The 22,551-nt window shown below is 44.4% G+C and overlaps 1 protein-coding gene across 8 annotated transcripts in view; it reads right to left on the bottom strand.

The window, feature by feature from the left end:
* LIMS1 (LIM zinc finger domain containing 1) overlaps window positions 1-22,551 on the bottom strand; it is a 76,850-nt gene that overhangs the window by 9,063 nt on the left and 45,236 nt on the right. For 6 of the 8 annotated variants that reach the window (XM_075136390.1, XM_075136399.1, XM_075136418.1 and 3 more), the window contains exons 2-4: window positions 9,164-9,323; window positions 2,403-2,469; window positions 185-305 (exon numbers count right to left, since the gene is read on the bottom strand). In XM_075136390.1, the coding sequence (XP_074992491.1) occupies window positions 185-305; window positions 2,403-2,469; window positions 9,164-9,323 (348 nt within the window). Of the gene's footprint in view, window positions 1-184; window positions 306-2,402; window positions 2,470-9,163; window positions 9,324-11,570; window positions 12,213-22,551 lie in introns of those variants that run through there. The other 2 variants (XM_075136429.1, XM_075136364.1) reach the window with 2 other exon arrangements.

Below are 22,551 nucleotides of genomic sequence, written 5' to 3'. Positions count from 1 at the left end.
ATATTTTAAGTGTATAAAAGATACCCATTCTTAGTTTTTTGATGCAGTCTTAGACCTCTTCCCCACAAAAGATGCTTCAGTTACTCCACCTCAGCTGGAAAGCTTCAGGAACCAAAACCTCTCAGTCCCCTTTCTCAGTTCATTTTGTTCATGATCAGTAACAGAAGGAAGGGTGAAGGTCTACCTGCCGGCATTCTTGACAAATCCAATATCAGCCAATACTTGTTGGCAGATATCACAGCAGAAGCACTCTGGATGCCAGCTATTGTTCATAGCTTTAATAACACGACCAATAATGAACTCACCTGTAAGAAACACAACACCAGGATGTAAAATACCACGCTAGACAAAGTTAAAAGCAACCCCCGACTGAATTGCTAAATGTCATCATCCTCTTCCTCCCCTCCCCCAAATCTGGTAGGATACATTGCTTTCAGTATCACAGTTCTGGTTCTAAACTCTGGAGTTTGGGTTTGTTTGGGTTTTTTGCGATGGGTCAGAAGAAGATGTCCTTGCTGATGGAGGACCTTCTGTTCTTTACATACAAGCCCTTCTACATGCACACTCCACCTTCTCTCTGCAATCACCCTTTTTCAGTCCCTTCCCTGTTTTTACTTATCTGTTCTCAAGCTGTTAAGAAATATATGGAGTTCTTTATATAATAAGGCTTTCTTGTGTCCTAATCATCTTTCTTCTTCTTTTCTTTTAGAAGTTGACAATTTTAACGTGTCGTGTACATAGTAGTGGTTTCTACTCCACCAGGACCAAGCCTTGAAGGGGTCTATACTGAAAGCACAACACAACTGAGCTTGGGTGGCTGTGGACCTCCTGCAAAAAAACCCCCATGGAGTCAAAACGCAAAGCTGCAGTGAAGCTGCAGAACAGTCAATCCAACACACACAACTTCTGACCTACCACGAGGAGTCCTGTCCTGCGAGGCATTAAAAAAAGAGCGTGAGAACTACTGTTTTGCATGCAGGGTGTGACTGTACTGCACAGGCAGTGGAGCCATGTCCACCACACAAGTGATTTAGTCGTTCTCTACGCGAACCTTGTAGCCAAGGCCCCTCAGCAGTGCAAAGGCTCTGCCTAAAACGCATTGGGAGCTCAGCTTCCCCGTGCTGCGGGAGGCTGAGTCCTGGCTTTGGAGAACGTACAACTCAAACAGCTGCCAAAGGGGAGCGATGGGGCAGGTAACTGATGCAGACGATAACATCCAGCACGCGGCTCTGTGGCGTTCCCATGAAGTCATAGCTTTTCAAGAACAAAACCTGATGGACTCTAGAAATGTCAGGAATGCTCGAGGCCTCATCGCTGACAACAGCCCTGCCGATTTTGGCTGTGCTTACTAAATCCAAGCAGTGGCAAAGCCCAGCTCTGTGCAGGACCTTGATGAAGTTTTAAGGGAGCTGGCGCTACAAGGAGCCAGGGCAGGAGCAATGGGAGCTGTGCCGGCTGGCAGGAGAAATCCTGGAGACAGGCAGCGTAGCTCCTCAAAAATTGCCACCGAGCCATTTCTTCCTCTTCCCCTGCTTGTTCACATCTGCAGCTTTAAATTCAAAAGTCCCTAAGATCTGCTTCCCTCTTCCTCGGTGTTCAACCCCTCCCTCCGCATGGGGAAGGGCCTCACTGAGGTAAGTGAAAGCCGTAGCACCTTGCCAAGGTGCCAGAGAAACACAAGACCTTCCAGACCAGTTTAAGCAATACTTAAGTAATGACTTCCCAGCCCTGCCCGAGCACGATGTGTCACACACAGGGGAAAAAAAACCCCATGCAGATGATCACAGCGCAGCAGACACGCAAGCATTTACATCAACAACGGGAAATAAAAAGCAGCCCTCAGTGTTATGTAGGGTGGACATTAGACCCTGAAGCCTTAAAGATATTTGTTTCAAAAATACAATGGGGGGGACCAGCTGACCATCGTTTGATTATAACACTAGAGGATGAAGACTGTCCCCACTTCTGTGAAGTAAGACAGCAGGTGGGTTACAATAGTCAAAGCAGATGACAGTGACTTGTTGCAGGGTTTCAGCTGCATGAGAAGGGCCAAATATGAGCACATGCAGATGTATAGATATATATAATTAGGAGTCACAAATGGTGTATATAACCAGGACTTCATGAATGGTCTGTTCATTGGATCACTGGATCAACAGCTAAACTACTCACTCAAATAATGCAAACTTTTTTTTTTTTTTAATCCTATTGTTTGATGACCTTTGATGACCTAGGAAAAGCAGCTTCCCAAATTCTCTGAAGTCTCGTTCATTCTGGAAGTTCAGATACTCAGCCGCACGGGGCCACCTCCCAGAGAACATACACAAGGGCTGCACATCTTCCCGCAGTGACATTCCCATTTGTGATCGGTCTGAAATGTTTCACCTCGATGTAAAACTTACCACATTGATGGCAGCAAGGGGCAAAAAGCATTTGAAAATCATGTTCGCAGTACTTCCTCCCTTCGAACTGCAAATGGAGAAAAATCTGAGCGTTAGAAGGATGAGGAGCATGCCCTTAACATAAATGCTATAACATACCAGTTTGTTTCCAGAAGCAATTAGGTAGTAAAACATGAGGGGCTGCACAAAAAAACAGACCACATGCTAGGCATTAAATCCACGCACCTTAATTCAGCTACTAGTTAGCATGTAGCGTTAATAGCACACCATTCCTCTAATACTGCTCAGAGTGTAAGGCATTTTCCATCACCCGTTTACATCTCAAGAGACGTCTGAATTTTGACAGACTGCTGAAACTCTGATGCAACTGAACGAATTCTGGGCAGGAAATTGGCTAACGAAAACCTTTCCTGGGGGGAAGCATTTTCCCTGAACCCATTTGATCTCTTCCCCACTCTACATTTCCTGCAAGAATGACCCAGCATACCGGAGGAAGTAAGTACGGGGGGAGGAAGAACACCCAGGGACAGAAATCTTTGCAGTTTATGGAGCAGTACAGCCAAAACGTGAAGGGAAATAAGGCTTCTCCTTCGTGATGCTTATTTCATAGAATCATAGAATCATTTAGTTTGGAAAAGACCCTTAAGATCATCGAGTCCAAATTTTAAGGAACAAAGTTTACTACATCGTCCAGATGAAATGGGGAACCGATCTTAAGGGATTTGGATCTGAATTTTCTCACAGCTTAGAGAAGTTCAGCTGCAGTTCAAGCTCACATAGAAAAAAAACACATGGGAAAAAAAAAGTTCTACAGCACTGCATTAGCAACTTAGCCAAAGAATATGTAAAAACATGTAGGCAAGTATGTCCTGAAATGAAGGGAAATGTTTAGATACCTTCAGGCACATCATTACTAGACACAAATGCCAACTAGCATGTCAAAACCAGATAGACAATATTAGGTATGCTATAAAATGTTTGGATTTGAATGTCTCAGTTTAAAACAGTGGAAAAAGGGGGATAGCAGGAAACCCCACTCCTTTCTTTTTACTGCGTCTAAGACAAACCAAAGCGAATAGCATAAAATACTACCCACAAACTAAGTTTTGGTGCACGACAGAAAATACAGCAACGTGCTTCAAGATTACCTGTTTTATACTATGAAATTACAAGGATCCAATATAACACAAGTATAGCAATTATTTGTGCCATATACAGAGCCACCGGCAGGATAGGGATCTAATGAAACACTCTAGAAGACACTGGACACTTGAGATCAGAAACTTAATTCCTGTGCCCAACCTGAATTGCACCTACTAGGAACAGAAAGACATGTGCTTGATGCAGACTCTTTCAGAAGTCTCTGCTAGCAATTTATCAAGTGTTTTTCCAGTGTAATACTCTAAAATAGATGACTTTTTTAATTGGAGCTTTTTTTAAAAAAAAAAAATTGAGAGACAGAGGGCTATTACTTTCCCAAACAGTAATGGAAATTATTGGTTCATTGTGAATTGTGTTTGCTTTCTGCCGGATAAAATCCTTTTTCAACTAAAAAAAATCCGAAAGGTTCCTGTTTTGTGTAAACAGGTGGTCCAATGGGAGATGCTTAGGTTTGCTTGGATTTCAGAGCCACCACATGTTGATCTGGGCGGACCAAACAGGTTTTCTTCCCCTCTGGTTTGCGTCAGGCAGGTTGGTTGCCATTCAGTCTTGTTTACATTTTCAACCTTCTCGGCTCATTTGTGCTGCCTTTTGTGGATGACCCAGCAGTTCATCTGTCAGAGAAAGCCTTGAGCTTCTGTAACAAATCCCACAGCATGTATTTTAAAAGCAAGGACATTTGACTGTTGTATGCTGGAGGTCCATGAGTTAAATGGCTCTGCATAGAACATTTCACCATGACATAACCTCCAGCTGATCTCCACTTTTTTAGCTAACTTAGTGGAAAGACCTGCACAAAAACTCAGTCTTTAAAGACACTTTCTCTAAGGTAGTTTCTGGTAAAGCCCATTTTAAGAAAACACTTGAGGTGCAATTGGAATAGAAACAAATCTGACAAGCGCATTGCAGTTGCACCTTCCTTTAGTCTTCCTATAGGTAATTACAATCATCTTAGGAAAAAACCCAAACTGAAAGGCACTCCCTCCCATTTAGGACAAAAGTCATGTGCCATTCCATTTTATTATTATGATAAGATAATAATAACAGTGACACAGATTCCCCAATTATAGCTCTTGTGAGTAGTCCATAAGGATTTTGCTTATTGTATTTCTTCTATTGTGGGATGCGCCTCTCTAAGCCCTTCCATCTCCCCCACCTCGGCACAATGCAGAGCAGGTTGGGTTTCTTCTGAAAGCACCCAGCAAGAGGCTCTTAACGAACAGCTGGACCAGGGGTAGGACTCATCTCTCCTGACCTCCCCTGTCTGAAGGTGAGCTGCCCACACTCCCCAGTGGGAGACACAGGCAACCTCTAGTAGGGAGGAGCCATTCTTGGACCTGAGAGTAACGTGGGTTGGAGGAAATGCCCACTGACTGATTACTGTGGGGCCAACCTGTCCCTCTGAGCACGCTGCCACCGAAGCTCTCCATTTAAGCCGGCTGTTCTGCTATTAGTGTAGGACTACGTGCTGCTACCTGTTGTAAGCCATGCATACATGGCTTCCAGACGGTGGAGTAAAAGCAGACCAGAATTGCTACCACTTCACATCTGACAGCAAAGCACAGCGTGTTCGGAAACTCTGCTGGCATGTGCTTGTGCTTATTTCTGTTTAGGCTGAGCGCATAAGAAAACATGCTAAACTGATGATACTGAGCAAACTGGAACACAAATATACCCCAGCAGGTCCTAAACCCACAGTTCCCGTGCAACATTAGGCACACAGCTCTCGCTTACACCCTTATGCAACAAGACCAACACTGGCTGGTTATGAATCCCTATCATCATTTCTAACATGGGTTCATGAGGACATCAACAAAATTCCTGCTACGTTGTGCAAACTCCAAGCTGCGGATGGGCACTGCCCCTCTTGTGCCTGCAAGTGGCTCAGCTCCGGTGCCAGACCACGGCGAGCTGTGCGGATCGGGGTCCCTGCAGGCAGCCCGGAGACACGTCCCGCGGTGCAGGAGACCTGCCTCGGCCTGACCAGTTCAGCCCCCACCGACGGAACACAGCGTGAAAGCTTATCATGGCAGCATTTGACGGCAAATGTGATAAGCAGCTTAATGACTAACTGGGGGAACTCTGCAAGGCTTGCGATAGGCAGGGGAAGAATGTTTGACTTACCGATTGCTAAGAGCTGGAAATCATTTCCAAGAAGCACTAGCTTAGCTAAATCAGGCACAGAATGAACACGAACTCATGCTGGGCAACCAACAATGCCTGCGTTTACCCACGGGGAACCTGCTCAGAAAAACATGTTACCTGGTCACACCTCCAAATGCATCCATCTTCTCAAAGAATGCATTAAGCCAGTCAGAGGAAGATACCCTTTCTGCCTGACTTCTCCAGTCACTTTTTCTTGACAGTGATACAGATCATCTCAAGTCCTCAGAGCACCGTCAGCCATCTCCGGAGCACTGGCCAACCTAAGCCCACTCTTTACCTGCTTAAGGCTGTCCCTCCCTCTCCCCCAAACACTGTCACCCAGTACGTTCTCATTTCTACTACAGAGGTGTCGAATGAAAAAAGAGCAAGCTGTGCCCTTGTCCACCCTTCTCCCTGAGCAGCACCACCAGGAAACATGTTGGGGTTTCCACTGCGATCATCTCACTGGCCACTTCAGTACTAAGTGAGAATCTTTCTGGCAGCACGGGACACGCGTGGACACCCTGAAGGGTGCAGAGACAGAGGAGAAGACCCTGCTGAAGATTCCCCAGCTGAAACAGCCCCAAAGGCATGAGGACTGGGACAGCACAGATACCCACTGACCTCTCTACTCTCTAGAAGATGCCCGGGACAGGCCAGTATAGATGGGGGAGGAAGGCTGGGTAAGATTTATGAGCCATCACCTGAAGACTGTCAGAGGGCTTAAACAGACCAAAAAGTACCTCTGTTCAACAGCAGCAGACAGACTTGCTGGTGCGGAGAGAAACTGCAAGATCTTGTGGTGGACACTAGAAGGGCTAGAGGCAAAAAGGTGTCCTGGTTTTGGCTGGGATAGAGTTAATTTTCTTCCTAGTAGTTGGTATAGTGCTATGTTTTAGATTTAGTATGCGAATAATGTTGATAACATGTGGATGTTTTAGTTGTTGCTAAGGAGTGTTTACATAGTCAAGGACTTTTCAGCTTCCCATGCTCTGCCAGGTGCACAAGAAGCTGGGAGAGAGCATAGCTGGGAGGCAGCTAACCCAACTGGCCAATGGGGTATTCCATACCATGTGACATCATGCTCAGCATATGTCAGGCTGGGGGAAGAAGAAGGAAGGGGGGGGGACGGTCGGAGTGATGGCGTTTGTCTTCCCAAGTAACCGTTACACGTGATGGAGCCCTGCTTTCCTGGAGATGCCTGGGGATGGGAAGGAGTGAATGCATTCCTTGTTTTCCTTTGCTTGCGTGCGCGGCTTTTGCTTTACCTATTAAACTGTCTTTACCTCAACCCACAAGTTTTCTCACTTTTACCCTTCTGATTCTCTCCCCCATCCCACCGGGGGAGGGAGTGAGCGAGCTGGCTGGGGTTAAACTATGACAAAGGGTGATGTAAAGTTCAAGCCACGTGCAAGTATTTACATATTCATTTAATCCTCATCACAGTTATTTTACCTCTACAATAGCTGTGGCAAAAAGTGTCTATTCTTAACTGAAACTTTCCACTTTCTATGTGACATTCTCAAGAACAAAGTCTCTACCCAGCCTGAAAAAACCCCTAGCAACATAAATCAAAACATATTTAATACATGGAGCTATTTTCATTCCCAAGACAATCTATCAACACTCACTTCTGACTTACTGTCTTTAACAGGGAGCACCACTTTGCAGTAAGAGAGTGCTCAAAGATCAACCATAATGAATATGAATGTTAACAAGGTAGCAGTAGGAAGCAAAATGCCTACATCCAATATATCTAAACACCACCAGGATACTTGCCCCTGCCAAGGAGAATTCCGGTATGGCCACCCGCGAGCAACAGAGAGGTTGTAATATTCCTGAACTAGGTGCAAAAGTAAGACTTTCTTTCCATTGTGGTCCTTGTCCATCCCCTAGGAGATACAGGCTGCCTAGAGCAGGATTTCGCAAACTTTTATCTATAACAAAGGACCATTCAACTTTCTGAAAGAGGTCCTTGGAATGTCTCACTGTTTTTTGAGTCAGAAAAAGGATGAATAAAGTACTCATTATTTAGAGAAAATATGTTTTATTGTTTTAAGACAATTTTATTAACACAATTACAGATATTTTAGTTTTAAAACATTTGTATCACTTTACGTTTGCCTCAGGTCTTAACATGTCAGGATGGACTCCTTACCATGCCTGCAAGCAGGGAGCAACTCAGTATATATTAACAATTGTAATGCAATGTGTAAGTATCTAGGGGGTGTTTTGCTTTGTTTTTATTTAATTGCTACTGCTTTGCTGCTCACCTTTTGATGTCTTATGGAACACTAGTGGCTCATTTACCACAATTTGTGCAACACTATCCCTACAGCACTGAAAAGTCTTTTGATCCTCAAACAAGGTTAAGAGAAAGGAATCCCCTTTGCCAGTCTCTTTTCCAATCCACGCTCCTCCCTCAGCCTCTCCTCATCACCACGTAACGTGGCTCTGTAAAATTAGAAATACTACTGTGGAAGATAAACTGTTGTGCTCTTGCCGCAAGGATGGCACATTGTATGTGAGAGCACAGCATTGTGCTTTTAACACACTGCACACCTTTCTTTTCAGATCACGGTAAGTCCTGTAACCGCTACTGCAAGTTGAACTACAAGCTACTTGAGCAGGACCTTATCTCTCAGACAGTGATTCCCTGTCTCACATCATCTACCCTTCCTTATACCAATCACCTCATATTTTATGAACTAGTCTAAAGCTTTCACTAAAGCCACTTTGTGCTTGAGATAGCTGAGCCACATCCTGAATCCCCATGATAGGGGAAGGCGAAAGAAAACTGACACCTATATCAAAATACCCATCTGAGCTGAGGGCAATCTACCTGGGGCTGAGAATTATAAGTGAGAGCGGGTTTTAACCCTTGAAAGGGTGTAAAAGCTACTAATTTTGAATGCTCCAGTTCGTTAAACCTAGCGTTGACCTTACATAGGCCCCGTCTGCTTTGGGCTCTCCGCACACCCTCATCTCAGCATGCTGACTTGCAGGTCATGTCTACGAGCAACTTTTCACATACCATGCTGGCCCCACTCAACTCAGCAATAAACCTCCTATGGACCGCAGGATGCTGGATTTTCCTTCTATACGACTGTTCTCCTCTAAGAAGTATGCTTTCTCTGTATTTCTGGTATGATATATAGATTGTCTTCACAGATTCCAGGGGAAAAAGTCTGCACTGAGAGAGAAATCTCCAGCAGTTCTTTTCTCAGTTCTGATAACACCAGGCTACATATTTAAATAAGTTTATACACACTAATGTCCTCCAAATTGGCACAGAAACATTTCTGCTTTTTTCTCTCTCTATTGGGCATACCCTTTCGGAGCCCCATTCTTGCCACAGAACTTTCTAAGCTATTGATCTGCCCATAGCTACTTCTGGTATGGGAATGAAGGCGCAAGGCCAAGGCTGGGGGCGAGAGGGGCTCTGTCCCGCTTACCTCGTAGAAGAGCCCTTCGGGGAACTGCTGAAAGCACTGGGCGCAGACGAAGCACTGCTCGTGGTACAGCTCACCGTTGCTGTTGACGATTTTCTCGGCAGGGGCAAAGCCACCTCTGCAGCGTTCGCAGATGGCATTTGCAAGCGCGTTCGCCATGTTGCTGTCATAAAAAAAAAAACAAAGAAAGAAAATCAGCCCAAATAGGCAACACTACTGGTTGTGGGTCTCTTTTTTTCCCCCAAAGCCAACTGCATCAGCCTAATGCTAGGCTGCTCAACACAAGTTTTTTAATGGACTTAATGACTTGTGGCATCCCCTCAGAAATAAAACTGCCATTTTCCCTGCTCCCAAATCCTTTAGAAACAAAACCTCCACAATGCACTCTAATAACTATTAATTCAAAAAACCAAACTGAAATGTCGTTATTACAGATACATTCATAGGCTTTTTATGATGAGAAAAGGCAGGCAATTCAGAGAAGAACTATAAAAATTATGAAATACATTAGAATTACAGAAAACAAGGGCAAATATTAACAATAACTGAGGACTGGCATCACATAGGAAAACATAAATGATAATTCCAAAATAATTCCTAATTCTAAAATATATTTAACAGCATTGGTTCAAAAGCTCTAAATAAGCAATGTGAAAGAGTATACGGCATCTAGTCTGGTAGATATTACTGAAAACCAGAGCAGGGAAACAGTTATTCCTCATATAAGCTTCACATAGCTTGAAGTCATTTTACAAATTTAGTTTGAAGCCATGGGATTTTTGGTTGGTTTGTTAAGGTTCATCTCAGGGAGGTCAGCTCACGGCATGCCGGTGTCGGTCCAGGGCCAAAGGGGAGGGTCGGAATGCTCCGGCTGCCCGCTGCGACCCACACGCAGGCCAACACAAGCTGGCAACCCCATGCCAGGAATGCAAAAATGACTCAAATTGTAACCTTGGTTGCTTCTCAAAGGCACGTGACCATAAAATGACAGCGCAGTAGCTGCAAAATATCAGAGGAATTGGCTACTTCACTAGGATCGTGTCCACATCTGCCGCAGACAGTACAGCTGTGTTTCAGTTAATTAAGGTCAGAAGAAGACTTATTTGATTTTTCCTTTGCAAGCATTTTCCTACTCGTATCTAGACTCTCAAAGCTATACCTTTCAGGATCACCTCTCTGCCCTAATACCATTTGACAGAGAGCAAATACGGGGCAATGGTCTAGTTTCATTACAACCTGACCACAGCTGACAAAACCACTGACTCAAACATCTATCTGGAAGCTTATTAAACAACTGATGTTATTTTAAACACACGCGCACGCATGCACACATCTTGATAGAGCTATCATGGTGCGCCTGTAAGTGCAGAGCCCTCAGTTCTCTGCAAGATGCCAAGCCTTTCCCCCAAAGGGGATAAGACCTCTTGGCTCCCACCAGGTTCAACAGGAACTGAATTCATTCCCTGCACAGCATCTGAGGGAGCAAGAGAACACCTAGCACGTGTTTCAAAAAGGAATGTGCTTTATCTATTTCTTACACTGTCTCACAGAATAGCCCTAAGCAAGGTCACATCTGACCAGTTATTATTAGCTGGCTTTTTTTTTTTTTGACTCTCTCTCTAGAGATCTTTGCAGAAGAGGAAAACAGTAACTGCTACCCAAATATTCACTGCCCTCTCGGTGAAACAAGTGGGCAAATTTCACAAGGAGATGAGATGGAGGATGGTCTCTCCCAGACAAGCCTATGGATAAACAGCAGTGATTATACATATAAACTGTGGTTAACTATATATAAAGCTCGCTGATGGTCTCCATGGATTGTGTATGCTTTCTGTGGGGGAAAACCTCAGTCACTTCACCTGTCCTCCTTATCAACCTAAATGAAGATCCCAACAGAAACTGGGATCTTTCATCATCACCTCAACAGTTCTCAAGCATAAGGATGTTAAATGCTGCCAGACGTAAAGTATAATCCAAGCAAAAACATGAAACAAAGTTCAAAAGCAAATGAAAACATAAAGCTTTCTGCCTCAGTATGCAAAAGTACTTCACTTTGAAACACATCATATATGCAAAAACAGCGATGTACGTAATACTTCTGCATTAGTGAAGCAGTTTGCCCAAAATAATAGGCAAACAACCTAAAGTCAGGGAGACTACTTGACAAATTCCAACGCCGTTTCAACTGCCGATAAAAATTTCTGATGCAATTAATGATGAAGTTTAAAGCAACAGCTCAAATTTTAGTTGACGATTACAACTGGCAATGTATCAAGCAGAACAGTGGCAAAGGTTGCATTACAGAACGGCTTACACAGCCTGCCTGGAGCTCAGCTAATAAAATACATATGTACAATATGCCAGTAATGTCACCGTAGTTACACCCCGAAGCCAAAGAGAACGCACTTACAATCTTGCATAAAAGTCACAAAACTCTTTGTAGAGTTTTATCTCACTGTGCCTACGTTGCAATTTTGACACTGGTTTCTCGCCTTCATTTCCTGCAGAGTTGTGGGCATCAGGAGCGACCTTGTGTGCAACCTCTTCATCCTCTGGGATGGGGTAAGGGTGAGCTCTGCGCTGGAAGTCCATCTCTCTCTAATTGCTTTCCCGGGTGTATATATTCGATGCTTATACTGCAAAGAAGCTGTAGGCAAAGTCTGCAAAACAATATGCTGGACTTCCCCTTGTTCCCAGCGAAGTGATTTACTTTCACAGCTCCGTGTCATGTAGCCGGAGCTGCTCAGCGCCCTGCTAGAGCTTCAAGTTAAAAGTTCAGCGGCAGGGCGGTGAGCCCGTCACGCTGTGATTTACTGGCGCTGGCCGCGAGCGGAGGAGCACATTCCCCTGCCAGGCCCTCATGCAAACTCGGATGCTGGAAAGGGGCTTCGCCGCCGGCTGCTGATAGAAGCCGCCCAGGAGAGCTGCGCTGCGGGTAACCTCTGTGAGCGAACGTGTTCACCGCCAAACTTGTCCGCAGCTACTTTCTGCTGAGGGGGGTGGAGGCGGATTCCAACAATATTTTATCGTGGGCAGACCAGCAGTGGAAAGCATGAAGAGAAGACTTCTGTCATTAGGTAAATATTGCTTTAATGCTACAGTATATTAATTACATTGTAAAAATGGCCTTCAATGTTCCACTTGTGTCTCCTAAGTCATACGTGCTGAATTTATCTACAGGCATCTTTCTTCTTGTCAGCACTTCAGAGAAGGGGTAGGTACAGACGGATAGTTTGGTTTCTGTTGTGCTTCACAGGCCATTACCCGAACTGCCAGGTATGCTATAATGGGTGATATATGAAGGAGGAAAAACGAAGCTTGATTTCCAGTGAAGTGCTGCGTTTAGAACAATTATCTAACGTAAGAACACTTCGTAAGTTTGAAAGCTGAAGTAATTTACTGTGGATATTAGGGAACTGAGAGAGCAAGACCGGGCAGAATAAAAATTAATCATTCCTTCACCACAGAATGTCCTCCTAATGTTGCAATTATTTCATGGTTATATTCTCTTTAAAAAACCTGTTGTGCACGGCTTACTAGGGAAGGCAGGGTTGATTAGCTGCAAATCTGCAGTTAATATTTATACCCCCGTGAGCTTGCCCTGCTTGAAGCGCAGGGCTTGCGGCAGACGTGGGATACTTGGCTTCCAGCAACTCTTAACTGCAGACGAAGCAGGGTTTTGGGAAGCTGTGCCGTGTAACTATGTCTCTTGCGTTGAACTGACTCAGCCTTGTTAGCAATCGACGGAACTGCAGAGGCGCATGCACTTTGCGCTCATGACACACGGCGTCTCGGTATCCGAAGAATCTGCTCGTCTGCAAGGGGGCGTGAGAAAGCAGAGGACAGGAAGGAGACTGACAGAGGGAACAAGTAGAGAAGTTAGGACTAGAAGATGACAAAGGATATGACAGAAAGTCCAGTCAAGGTTACTACTTCCTAATATGCCTTCACCTTCCTAGGACCTACTGCAGAGGCTCTGGTTTATGACGGTTTTGGGCCGTACCTCTCACCACTAGCTGGGAGAGCTTGCTCGGTAAGCGTACAGCAGCGCGCACGCCATTCTCCACGCAGGCCTGGGCTCGCAGGTAGCCGCCTTCCCGCAGCTTGGCCACCACAGCACTACGTTTCTGCTGCTGCCAAATTTGTGGGATGGGTTCGGTCAGGCGTCTTTCCTTCACCTCCCCTCAGCAGGAAGCAACCCCTGGGCAAGCTATTCCCCTGCGCCACAAGACATCGCGGTAGGTGGGACCCAGGCAGCATGACCCTGCTTATTCGCCCGCCCGTAGGTGTGGTTATCCATCTTGCACCAGAGCTACCGGGAGTCACAAGCCGTAACAGGCTAAGGAGGCTGCACCCTCACCGCTTAGACGGCTTGGCTGGAGCTCAACCCCTATTTTTATCTGTCATGGAGCAAGCTCCAGATCAAGCAATGCTCAGGCTGTAGCCCTAGGCCACGAGGAACTTGACAGAGCACCGTTGCAGGAAACAGCGCTGGAAGAAAAGGTTTCTGCATCCGCTGGAGCACCAGTGATGAAAACGAGCGCTGTTTGCCAACGGAGATGCGGCATAGTGATGCCGGCTCTTCTTCTCCATGCTGCTTCATGGCCTTTCCTGCACAGATCAATGCCGAGCTTTTGTGGGTATGAAAAACTCCAGGGAGACTGACTGCAATGGAGTAACCATGCTGATTTATCCAGGATTGGTGCAGGTGCACCAAGCCACTAAGATAAGAAACAGCAAGTCAGTCTGTCTCTCCCCCTTATCACTGACCATCTCCTCAATTGTTTTCTTGTATTTTGTCCCAGATCGCAGGCAATTCTCCTGGGAGGCTGCTGCTGCGATACAGAGAGCCCTGAAGAGTTTCTTTCTCCCGGTGGACTACTTCAGTCCTTGCAGTAACCTGAAATCCAGAGACTACCAAGGGGGCTGGAAGCCACTTCTGCTGCCTTGCGTCTTCTCTGGTCAACAGGAAAATATTTGCTTGCTTTTTCGGCTTGCTACTGCACAGTCTTCTGCATGGCTGTAGCAAAGCAAGTAGTACAGCGAGTCAGTGCAATAACAGATGTCCATCCAAAAAGCCTGTTTTAATCTCCCTAGCTTTTTTCAAGAAGCAGTCCTACAAGGTAATAGGACTCCATATGTGCAATAAGTAGAAGCTGCCTGCTTCTCAAGGCCTATTGCCATTGCTGCTGGTGGAATTACTCCCAATTTGTTTTCCATTAAGCGAGAAAGAAGCCTGCCAGAAGTTTAAAAAGGGCCTTTCAGCTACTGAAGCAAAACATAGTTTCTACTGTGAAGGTTTGGTAGAAGTCCGCAAATCCAGAGCAGCTGGCCATCTTTCTCTTTTCTGTCATTTTGCTGGAGGCGTGCTGCCAAGATCTGAAATACGCTGTTAAAAATACACGGCATTTTCTTTAGGGAATTCTAGGTTACTCTGAGGTGAAGCCGTCCACAGGGAGCCAGAAGCGTGTAGGAGATTGTTGATTTGCAGCAGCAGCTTCCCAAGGGCATTCCCTGGGATCTGGGACAAAACGTACCAGCCTGCTGTTAAGGAAGGAGTGGTAAGGAGAGGAGAAAAGGGAGAAGTTCAGTATTTAATTGGAAAAGGTATGTAGGAAGGAAGAAGACGGAGAGGCTCCTCCTGACACACTGAGGATCTTATCAGAAGCCAAAGCTGACGGCGGGGAAGGTGCTGAAGGAAACGGCAGAAGAGGGGAGGGGAAGCGTCCCACTGCGGCTGCGGAGAAGGGCTTCAGAAAGCAGCAGCGAAAATAGCCACGCTGCTTTATCATCGCCGACGGACGACTGCCGCCCCTCTCACACGCTGCTTTCTCTGGAGAGCTTTCAAACCCGGCTGCCCACGCCGGTGGCTGCCAGAGGCAGACAGGGACTCTTACAGAGAAGGCTCGGTGGCCGGCCAGCCCCGCTGAGCGTTTCGCTCCGTGCCACAAATAGACGTGCCGAGCAGTCACAGCTCCAAACAAGGTGCTTGGCAAAAGCAGCTGCTGCTTGGCAACCTACTCGTGCCACCGTGAAATATCACTGCGTCACCGGCGCTGTCGGGAGGCCACGTGCCCCACTGGGTTATGCGGGGGGGGATGAGTAATCACAGTGCATCTCTCCCCTTCCCGCATAGGTAAGAGTGATTTCATTTTAATTACCTTTAACACAGATGCTATGCAACGGTCCTCACATGCAAAATACGGAACAACTAGAACAGAAGTTTTGCTGCAAAATATGCATGGCCTTGCAGTGCCCTGAGCTGATTTCTGCACCAACCTTTTAAAGCACTAATTGACCTTTGGCATCTTTTTTTATTGAAATTAAAAATACTCTTGGGTTCTGGTTGCTGCAATTGTTTACCTCTTAAGCAATAAAATACTTTCCATGTTAAGCTGGTCTCCTAGGGCAATTTGAAAGAAGGTATAAATCTTTTCTATAATAAAGATGCAGATTACGGACAGGATTTTCACATGTGCCCAGCACTGCTCTAACTTCTGTTTCTATTAAAAAGGATGGAAAACCATCTTGAAACCACTGCAATAAAAACCAAGTGAATTCTGAGTGCTCCTAAAAGTTTCATCCCTTAGTCTTCGCCACAAAAAGCATGATTAAGCTTATGTGGTGAGAGTTTAAACAGGGCAAACAAAAGGCACCTCTAGCTGTTTCATATACTTCAATATAAATTTATTCTAGTATAAACATGTCCAAAAAATGCTTTGGTCTCCGCAAACAGAGAAGGTCCACATTCCATCTCTCCATAAGGAAATGAATATAACTGGAATAAACAGGTAAGCAGCACCTTCCCACACAACGTTTTATCAGCCATACAAGCACAGTGAAAAATCAGTCTCTGACAGTATTCATAGAAAGGGAGAGCGATATTTAACTATAGCACTTTCCTGTTGTAAGTAATATTTCAAAAAACTATTATATTTTCTTCCTGCTGGTTACAAATACTACCAAACGAAGCCATGCTTCGTGTAAAACAAGAAATTACTTCTGTGTACAGATACTTGATACTCTTTAAACAGCCATTTCTTCCTCCCCCACTACTATTTTTTGAATCCTACGCAGACAGGAAAAACAAAACAACACAAAGATGCAGTATCACACACGAGAAGCTCACGAGAGCTCTAATAAATTTGTGTTGCAAGAGATGCAGCATACTATCAGTTATTCTTAAAATCTGCAGCCTGTGTAGTTGGCTGCATGTATACTTCACTATGGTAAATACACTATATCCAAACTCTTCCAACTCAATACATTTTAAAGATGCACTTGCACTAATGCATTGCACATAACAACATTTATATCCCCATTTCTAATTTAAGAATACTAAAAAAAGGTCAGCTACTCAATACTAGGGGCTGCACATCAAATGTCTCTGAGACACTCGCTCTGAAAAGAACCATCTTTTCAAGACCAATGAGACAAGATCAGCCCACCAAGCTCAAAAGCATTCTTCTTTTTAGACATACACACAATGAACTTCACAACACCAAGGTCATTCAGTTCTAAAATTTGAAAGTGTTTGGGCAGAATAATATTTATACTGGTGGAAATCAAACCACTGGAAAGTCAAGGGATGCACAACAGAGTGTGATCAGGCAATTGCAAGCAAATTACAACTCAGTGTACGTGTGCTCCTCCTCCATTGCTTAAGGAACAGATTTAAAGTTCAAATATGTAAAAATATATGAGGTTGATCTTTGCATTTTCTGACATTTCAGGAAAACAGCATCCTGGCTTGTATCAGAAACAGTGTGGCCAGCAGGAGCAGGGAGGTGATCGTGCCCCTGTACTCGGCACTGGTGAGGCCGCACCTCGAATACTGTGTTCAGTTTTGGGCCCCTCACTACCAGAAGGACATTGAGGTGCTGGAGCGTGTCCAGAGAAGGGCAACGAAGCTGGTGAAGGGCCTGGAGCACAAGTCTTATGAGGAGCAGCTGAGGGAACTGGGACTGTTTAGCGTGGAGAAGAGGAGGCTGAGGGGAGACCTCATCGTGCTCTACAACTACCTGGAAGGAGGTTGTAGCGAGGTGGGTGTTGGTCTCTTCTCCCAAGTAACTAGCGATAGGACGAGATAAAATGGCCTCAAGTTGCGCCAAGGGAGGTTTAGATTGGATATTAGGAGAAATTTCTTTACTGAAAGAGTGGTCAAGCCTTGGAACAGGCTGCCCAGGGAAATGGTAGAGTCACCATCCCTGGAGGTATTTAAAAGACGTGTAGATGTGGCGCTTGGGGACATGGTTTAGTGGTGGACTTGGCAGTGCTAGGTTAATGGTTGGACTTGATGATCTTAAAGGTCTCTTCCAATCTAAATGATTCTATGATTCTAAAATGCTGCACTACCATATTTCTCTTCAGAGTAACAGTTTTCCAGCACCAATATTCAGTTCATCTCAGCTGTCATCGAAATCCACCAAAAATCCTTCACCAAATCCTTAGCGTAAAGGCAAACGCCAGCCTTTGCTTCTGCCTTAGCCATCTGCCCGCGCTAGCTGGAACCGATGTTTTCACAAGCCAAACACCATGACTTGAGCGGTTCATCCAGGAGCTATAATTAATACCATGACTCAACATAACGCCCCGGCTACCAGGAGAGACTTCCAGTACGTCCACGCAGTTCCTTGTAGGGCAGAGATAACTGCAGCACCAGCCTTCCCCGCTCGCAGCGATATCCTTATTATAGTAATGTCTCCACTGGAGACACCGCGCTGAGGACTGACCTTCAGCTTTACTAACCAGCACATCACTTCCACACACATCTCCTCTCAAATATTACTATTAATCTACACCTCCAGCAACATAGCCTCTCTAAATATTTTTCACCTTCATAAAGTTTGTTTTTCTATTCTATATGAGGAAGTGCAAAGTTTTTCATTACCTGAATTAATTTGTTTTGGGCAGAAGGTAGAATGTGGGAAAGAAAATGTCGCCTCAGCTGTTACTCTTCTCTCACACGCATATTAAATTGTAATTGTTAGTCACTCTGAGTTTTGGTTTCACATTTTTTTTTCCCACATTCACTGCAGCATCACTGAGCTTTAAAACCAGCAGAGGATGGCAGACAGCTGAGCCATGTGCAGTTAACATTGGAGAATTAAATAATGGCCCAAATATTCAACAGCCAAAAGAGAATAACCAGAAGCGATTTATGTTCCTAAGAGTCGAGCATGAGTAATGTATCGACAAATAAAGCTAATATAAAATAGCATTACTTTCATACTTCATTATGATGGTCTTAACATTTTGGGTAACACAAACTGAAGACCTTCATCTTGTACTTTACATTTACTAGCTCTTCAATACTAGTAGCAGAACTTTCAAGTAAGCACAAAAGAATGTCAGTAGCAGTTACTGCAAAGCAAGACTTCCATGCATTTTCCATACCGAAAGCTTTGGTAACTATTGCAAGATTTTTTAAAAGTCACAGTTTCCATCCCAGCAATTGACTAATCCCGAATGAGTAAAGCAGGAGTGCATGGTTATAATACATATTATGAGACTTGCAAGGGAAGATGTAGAAGTTAGTCCCAGCAATACGCTGTTGCGAGGGGTATGTGAAGGCGCAGCACGGGGTTTTGTGCTTTCTATCAGAGGGGTTTGAGCCCTGCCAAAACTCCTTCCCCTTTGCTACGTACCACGGAGAAGTGGGTATAATTTGAGAATTAGCTTTAGAAAGGAATGTCGTTTAAAACGAAGCAATTACTTATACCCTTCGGGCAAAATTCATGACTTGCAACCTGGTAACTCATGGAGCTATCCTGTCCCGAAACCGCACTGCTACCACGTCCTTTAAAAAAAAAAAAAAAAAAAAGTAGCTTTTTTAATATATCAGAAATACAGTGTTTGCTTCAGTTTCTGAAGTCAGCAAGGAGAAACGTACAAAACAATAACTGAAAAGCCAGAAATCAGGCGAGACAAACAGCTTTCAATGCAAACTTTCCGTACCGGAACAAGAGGGGGACTAGCCAGGGCAGCTTTGAGTCATGACTCCGAGTGGGTAACATTTTTCCAATAGCTGCATAGAAACAGAGTTCAAAAGGTAGACTCAACTTGGGATCAAGAACTTTATGATCTATGAAGAGCGTGGCATGCATAGATTTAACATGCTGGAAAAGACAAACGCCTTTTCACATCCGCTTCACCTTCGTCCGACCATTCCCTGCTGAAACAGCTTGAATCCTTTGAATCTTTCATTTGCAAAGGCACAGCTGAGAAATGCTGCCAGGTGTTGCTAGCTGTGTCTGCCAATATGTTACTTCCTTTGAGGCTAATAGCTAATAGTTTTTAATTAATTTTCTTCTAGCTCCATCATGGCCATTAGAGGAGATAGAAAAAGCAGAAAAGCTACAGGGAAATATGTCACAAAAGTCATAAACCAAATTTCTCATGTTGGACAAAAGGCTCCAAAAGATCTTGGAGCTTCATCTTGATATATAAAGACGCATCACAGGATGATTTACAATCTGCTGGCAAAGCTGAGCAGTGTCATCCAAAAACATTGCTCATGGAGCATTATATGTGAAACCATCATTTCAGAATGCTACCAGGAACTACCTAAAATCAGAAGTTTCTACAAAGCTGACAGATACAAAGACAAAAACTGAACAATGCCTAAAGCCGCTATGACAAATCAAGCAAAGGAAAAATGAACACACAACCATGTGCACTACGGCATCAGATAATACACATGAAAACTCAGAGCATCGCTCATGTTTGGGAAATGCCCCGAGATTCCTGGGTGCGAGGCGAGACCGGAGGGGTTAACCGAAGGGAAAAACACCGAACGTCACACACTCTGTAGGAAGTCCCCGAGCCACAGCTGGCGGCAAGCGGGGATTACTACCAAGGGAAATCCCATAAAAGGCCTGCTCTTTCCTTACACCTCCCTCCACAGGCACCGGCTTTTGGCCACCGTCAGAGGCAACATACTTGGCAAGCCGGAGCCGTTCCCACGTCTGGAGAGCATCATGTAAAAGGCCCACGGTCCTCTCGAGGACACCACGTCTGTTAGCTTTGCATTTCCTAGAACAGCTCAGAGACCACAGGAAACAAAATAAACAGAAAGGGAACCCAAACGTAACAGTCTTTAAGCTTGTTCTCCCCAACGCCTGCAAGTTGGTAATTTTTATTAAGTGGTGACATTGACATAATTTAGTTTTTCTCTCCTCTGCAGAATACTTCCGTGTGTAAATTCACTTCAGTGTGACAGACTGCATTCAAAGGAGAGCTTAATTATAATGAAGAATAATGAGCAATCACAGTACATTTTCTGTGGAGAACACCTCTGATGAGGTGCTATCAAAACACATGAAAGCAAAAGCAAAAAAAATGAAACCTACAACTTATCTTTAGCCAGCTAATCCTGTAAAAATAAGCAATGAAAATCCTCATTGTTATAATCATTGAAGCTTAACAAATTACTGAAACCATAGATTTTTACAATGAGGCAAGGGTAAGAGGAACAGTAGTAATCGCTTGGGTTTCTGTTACGCAAGCAGCTACCTCCGGTCATTTGGAGTCACAGGAGGTGATAGTCAGGGTGAGCAAGTCAAACAAAATCGCCTAGGAGTTATTATGCAATGCAAAAGGCAAGAGGTGAGAGAGAAGGCAAGAAAAAAGGGTGTGTTCCTCATGAGTTATTTTAACCCCTAGAGCAATGAGAAGTACAGCACAAATGAAAAGTAAAGCCTCTAGTCATTTGGATACCTCAAACTAAGGCTCAATGCAAATTCTAAGTGTCACAATATTAAAATATAACCATGAAGCATATTTTTGCTGGCTGGAAGTTACTATAATTAATAATAATAATTCAGTGTTACGTTTACATGGACAAACCTCTCTTCAATTAGAGCAGCTAGCAGATGAGCCAAAGTGTTTTTTAATCAAGAGTTCCCAAGCATCTGATTCAATGAGTATTTCTAGGTCCCAACTCTCTACTATTCCAGCAGAGTTTCTAACCACAACAAATGAAGAAGCGTAATTTTCTTGTGGCTTAGCGTTTATTTTCAAGCTCTTCCTGGTTTAATAAATTAGCCTCCTTTTTTACCAATGTATGGAATAATTACTCTTTTACCTGCTGACACTGGCACCGTAAGCAAGTGAAACATCTACTTACAGAAAGTGGCTATATAAATATTGACATCTGTGATGCTATTAAGAAATGTTACCCACGGAAATCAAATTTACGAATGCTTCCAGGTGCAGACAGATCTTTTCTTTCTGCCTTCCCCTGCCCTCAGTACCCTAAGGTGTCTGAAAGCTCAACAGGGTCCCTGGTTCCCCAGACAGCTGTCCCCACCACCATCTTCTTCCCTCCCTCCTCGGAAGAGTAGGAGGTCTTCAGGGAGGACGTGCAGCTGGAAACAGCTGCACACCTTGGCTGGCTGCTACACACGGGTTTTTATGGCAGGCTGAGGAGATTTGTGACCTCGCACAACTCCCAAATGCTGCATCTCATAAAGAAAGGGAGGAACTCAGCCCTACCGCATTGCTGATGTTTTGGGGATTTTATTCATTTGTTTCTTTTTATACTCACCTACGAGCTTTGCAGTGCAGAGCCTATCCCCCCAAGGCTCAGTGGGATGTAAGAATGTGCTTATGTCTCCCATTTCATCTGCGAGGGAGTCTTTGTGCATGAAATTTTGGGGCACATCCACATGCCTTCCAGCCTGGAGTCGGTGCGCAGAGGCAGGCAGGAGCCTGAAGGGACCCAGCAGAAGGTTGCCTGCACCTACTCATGCAGATGCACCCATCAGCTTCAGCAGCAGACAGCAAAGGGAAGGCAGATACTTTAAAGCTATGGATGTGGAAAACATCTACGGTGCTTTCTGCACAAGAGAACAGAGCAGTGAACTACCTGAGTAACTGACAGCCACCGGCTGTAGCTTGCCGATGATTATTTGTCGCAAATGCTGAAATTTACTGTTGGTAAAAGCTTGAGACAAACCTCTTCAAAAATTGTTTACATTTGTAATCGCATTTGAACCCATATGAAGTTAAAGAGAGCTATGGACAACACTTTGATCAAATTCACTCTAAGTGTAATTGTCAAAAAAGAAGAGAATTGCCCCTGCTTTTCCCAGTACCTTGTATCGAGCTTCGGAAATTAATAGTATCAAATTTTTTAGAGGACTCATTCTATTTTTACAAAGGCGATGGGATGAGAAGGGGAAAGAGCAAAAATAGCAAACACACTGCTACTGTTAAGTGACTCCTAATGATTAATCATAAATGTATGCATACAATTTCCTTTGCATCCCATTTGCTGAGAAAAGCAAGAAAGAATAGCTCAGCATACAGTCAGAATTTTTTACAAGCCATTTCTAAAGACAAGATTTATCAGAGATGTCATTTTTTTTCCACCAAATCAATACAGCTGG

The sequence above is a fragment of the Calonectris borealis genome, chromosome 1, assembly GCF_964195595.1.
Source record: "Calonectris borealis chromosome 1, bCalBor7.hap1.2, whole genome shotgun sequence".
Classification (NCBI taxonomy): Eukaryota; Metazoa; Chordata; class Aves; order Procellariiformes; family Procellariidae; genus Calonectris; species Calonectris borealis.
This window is presented reverse-complemented; position numbering and strand designations above follow the sequence as displayed.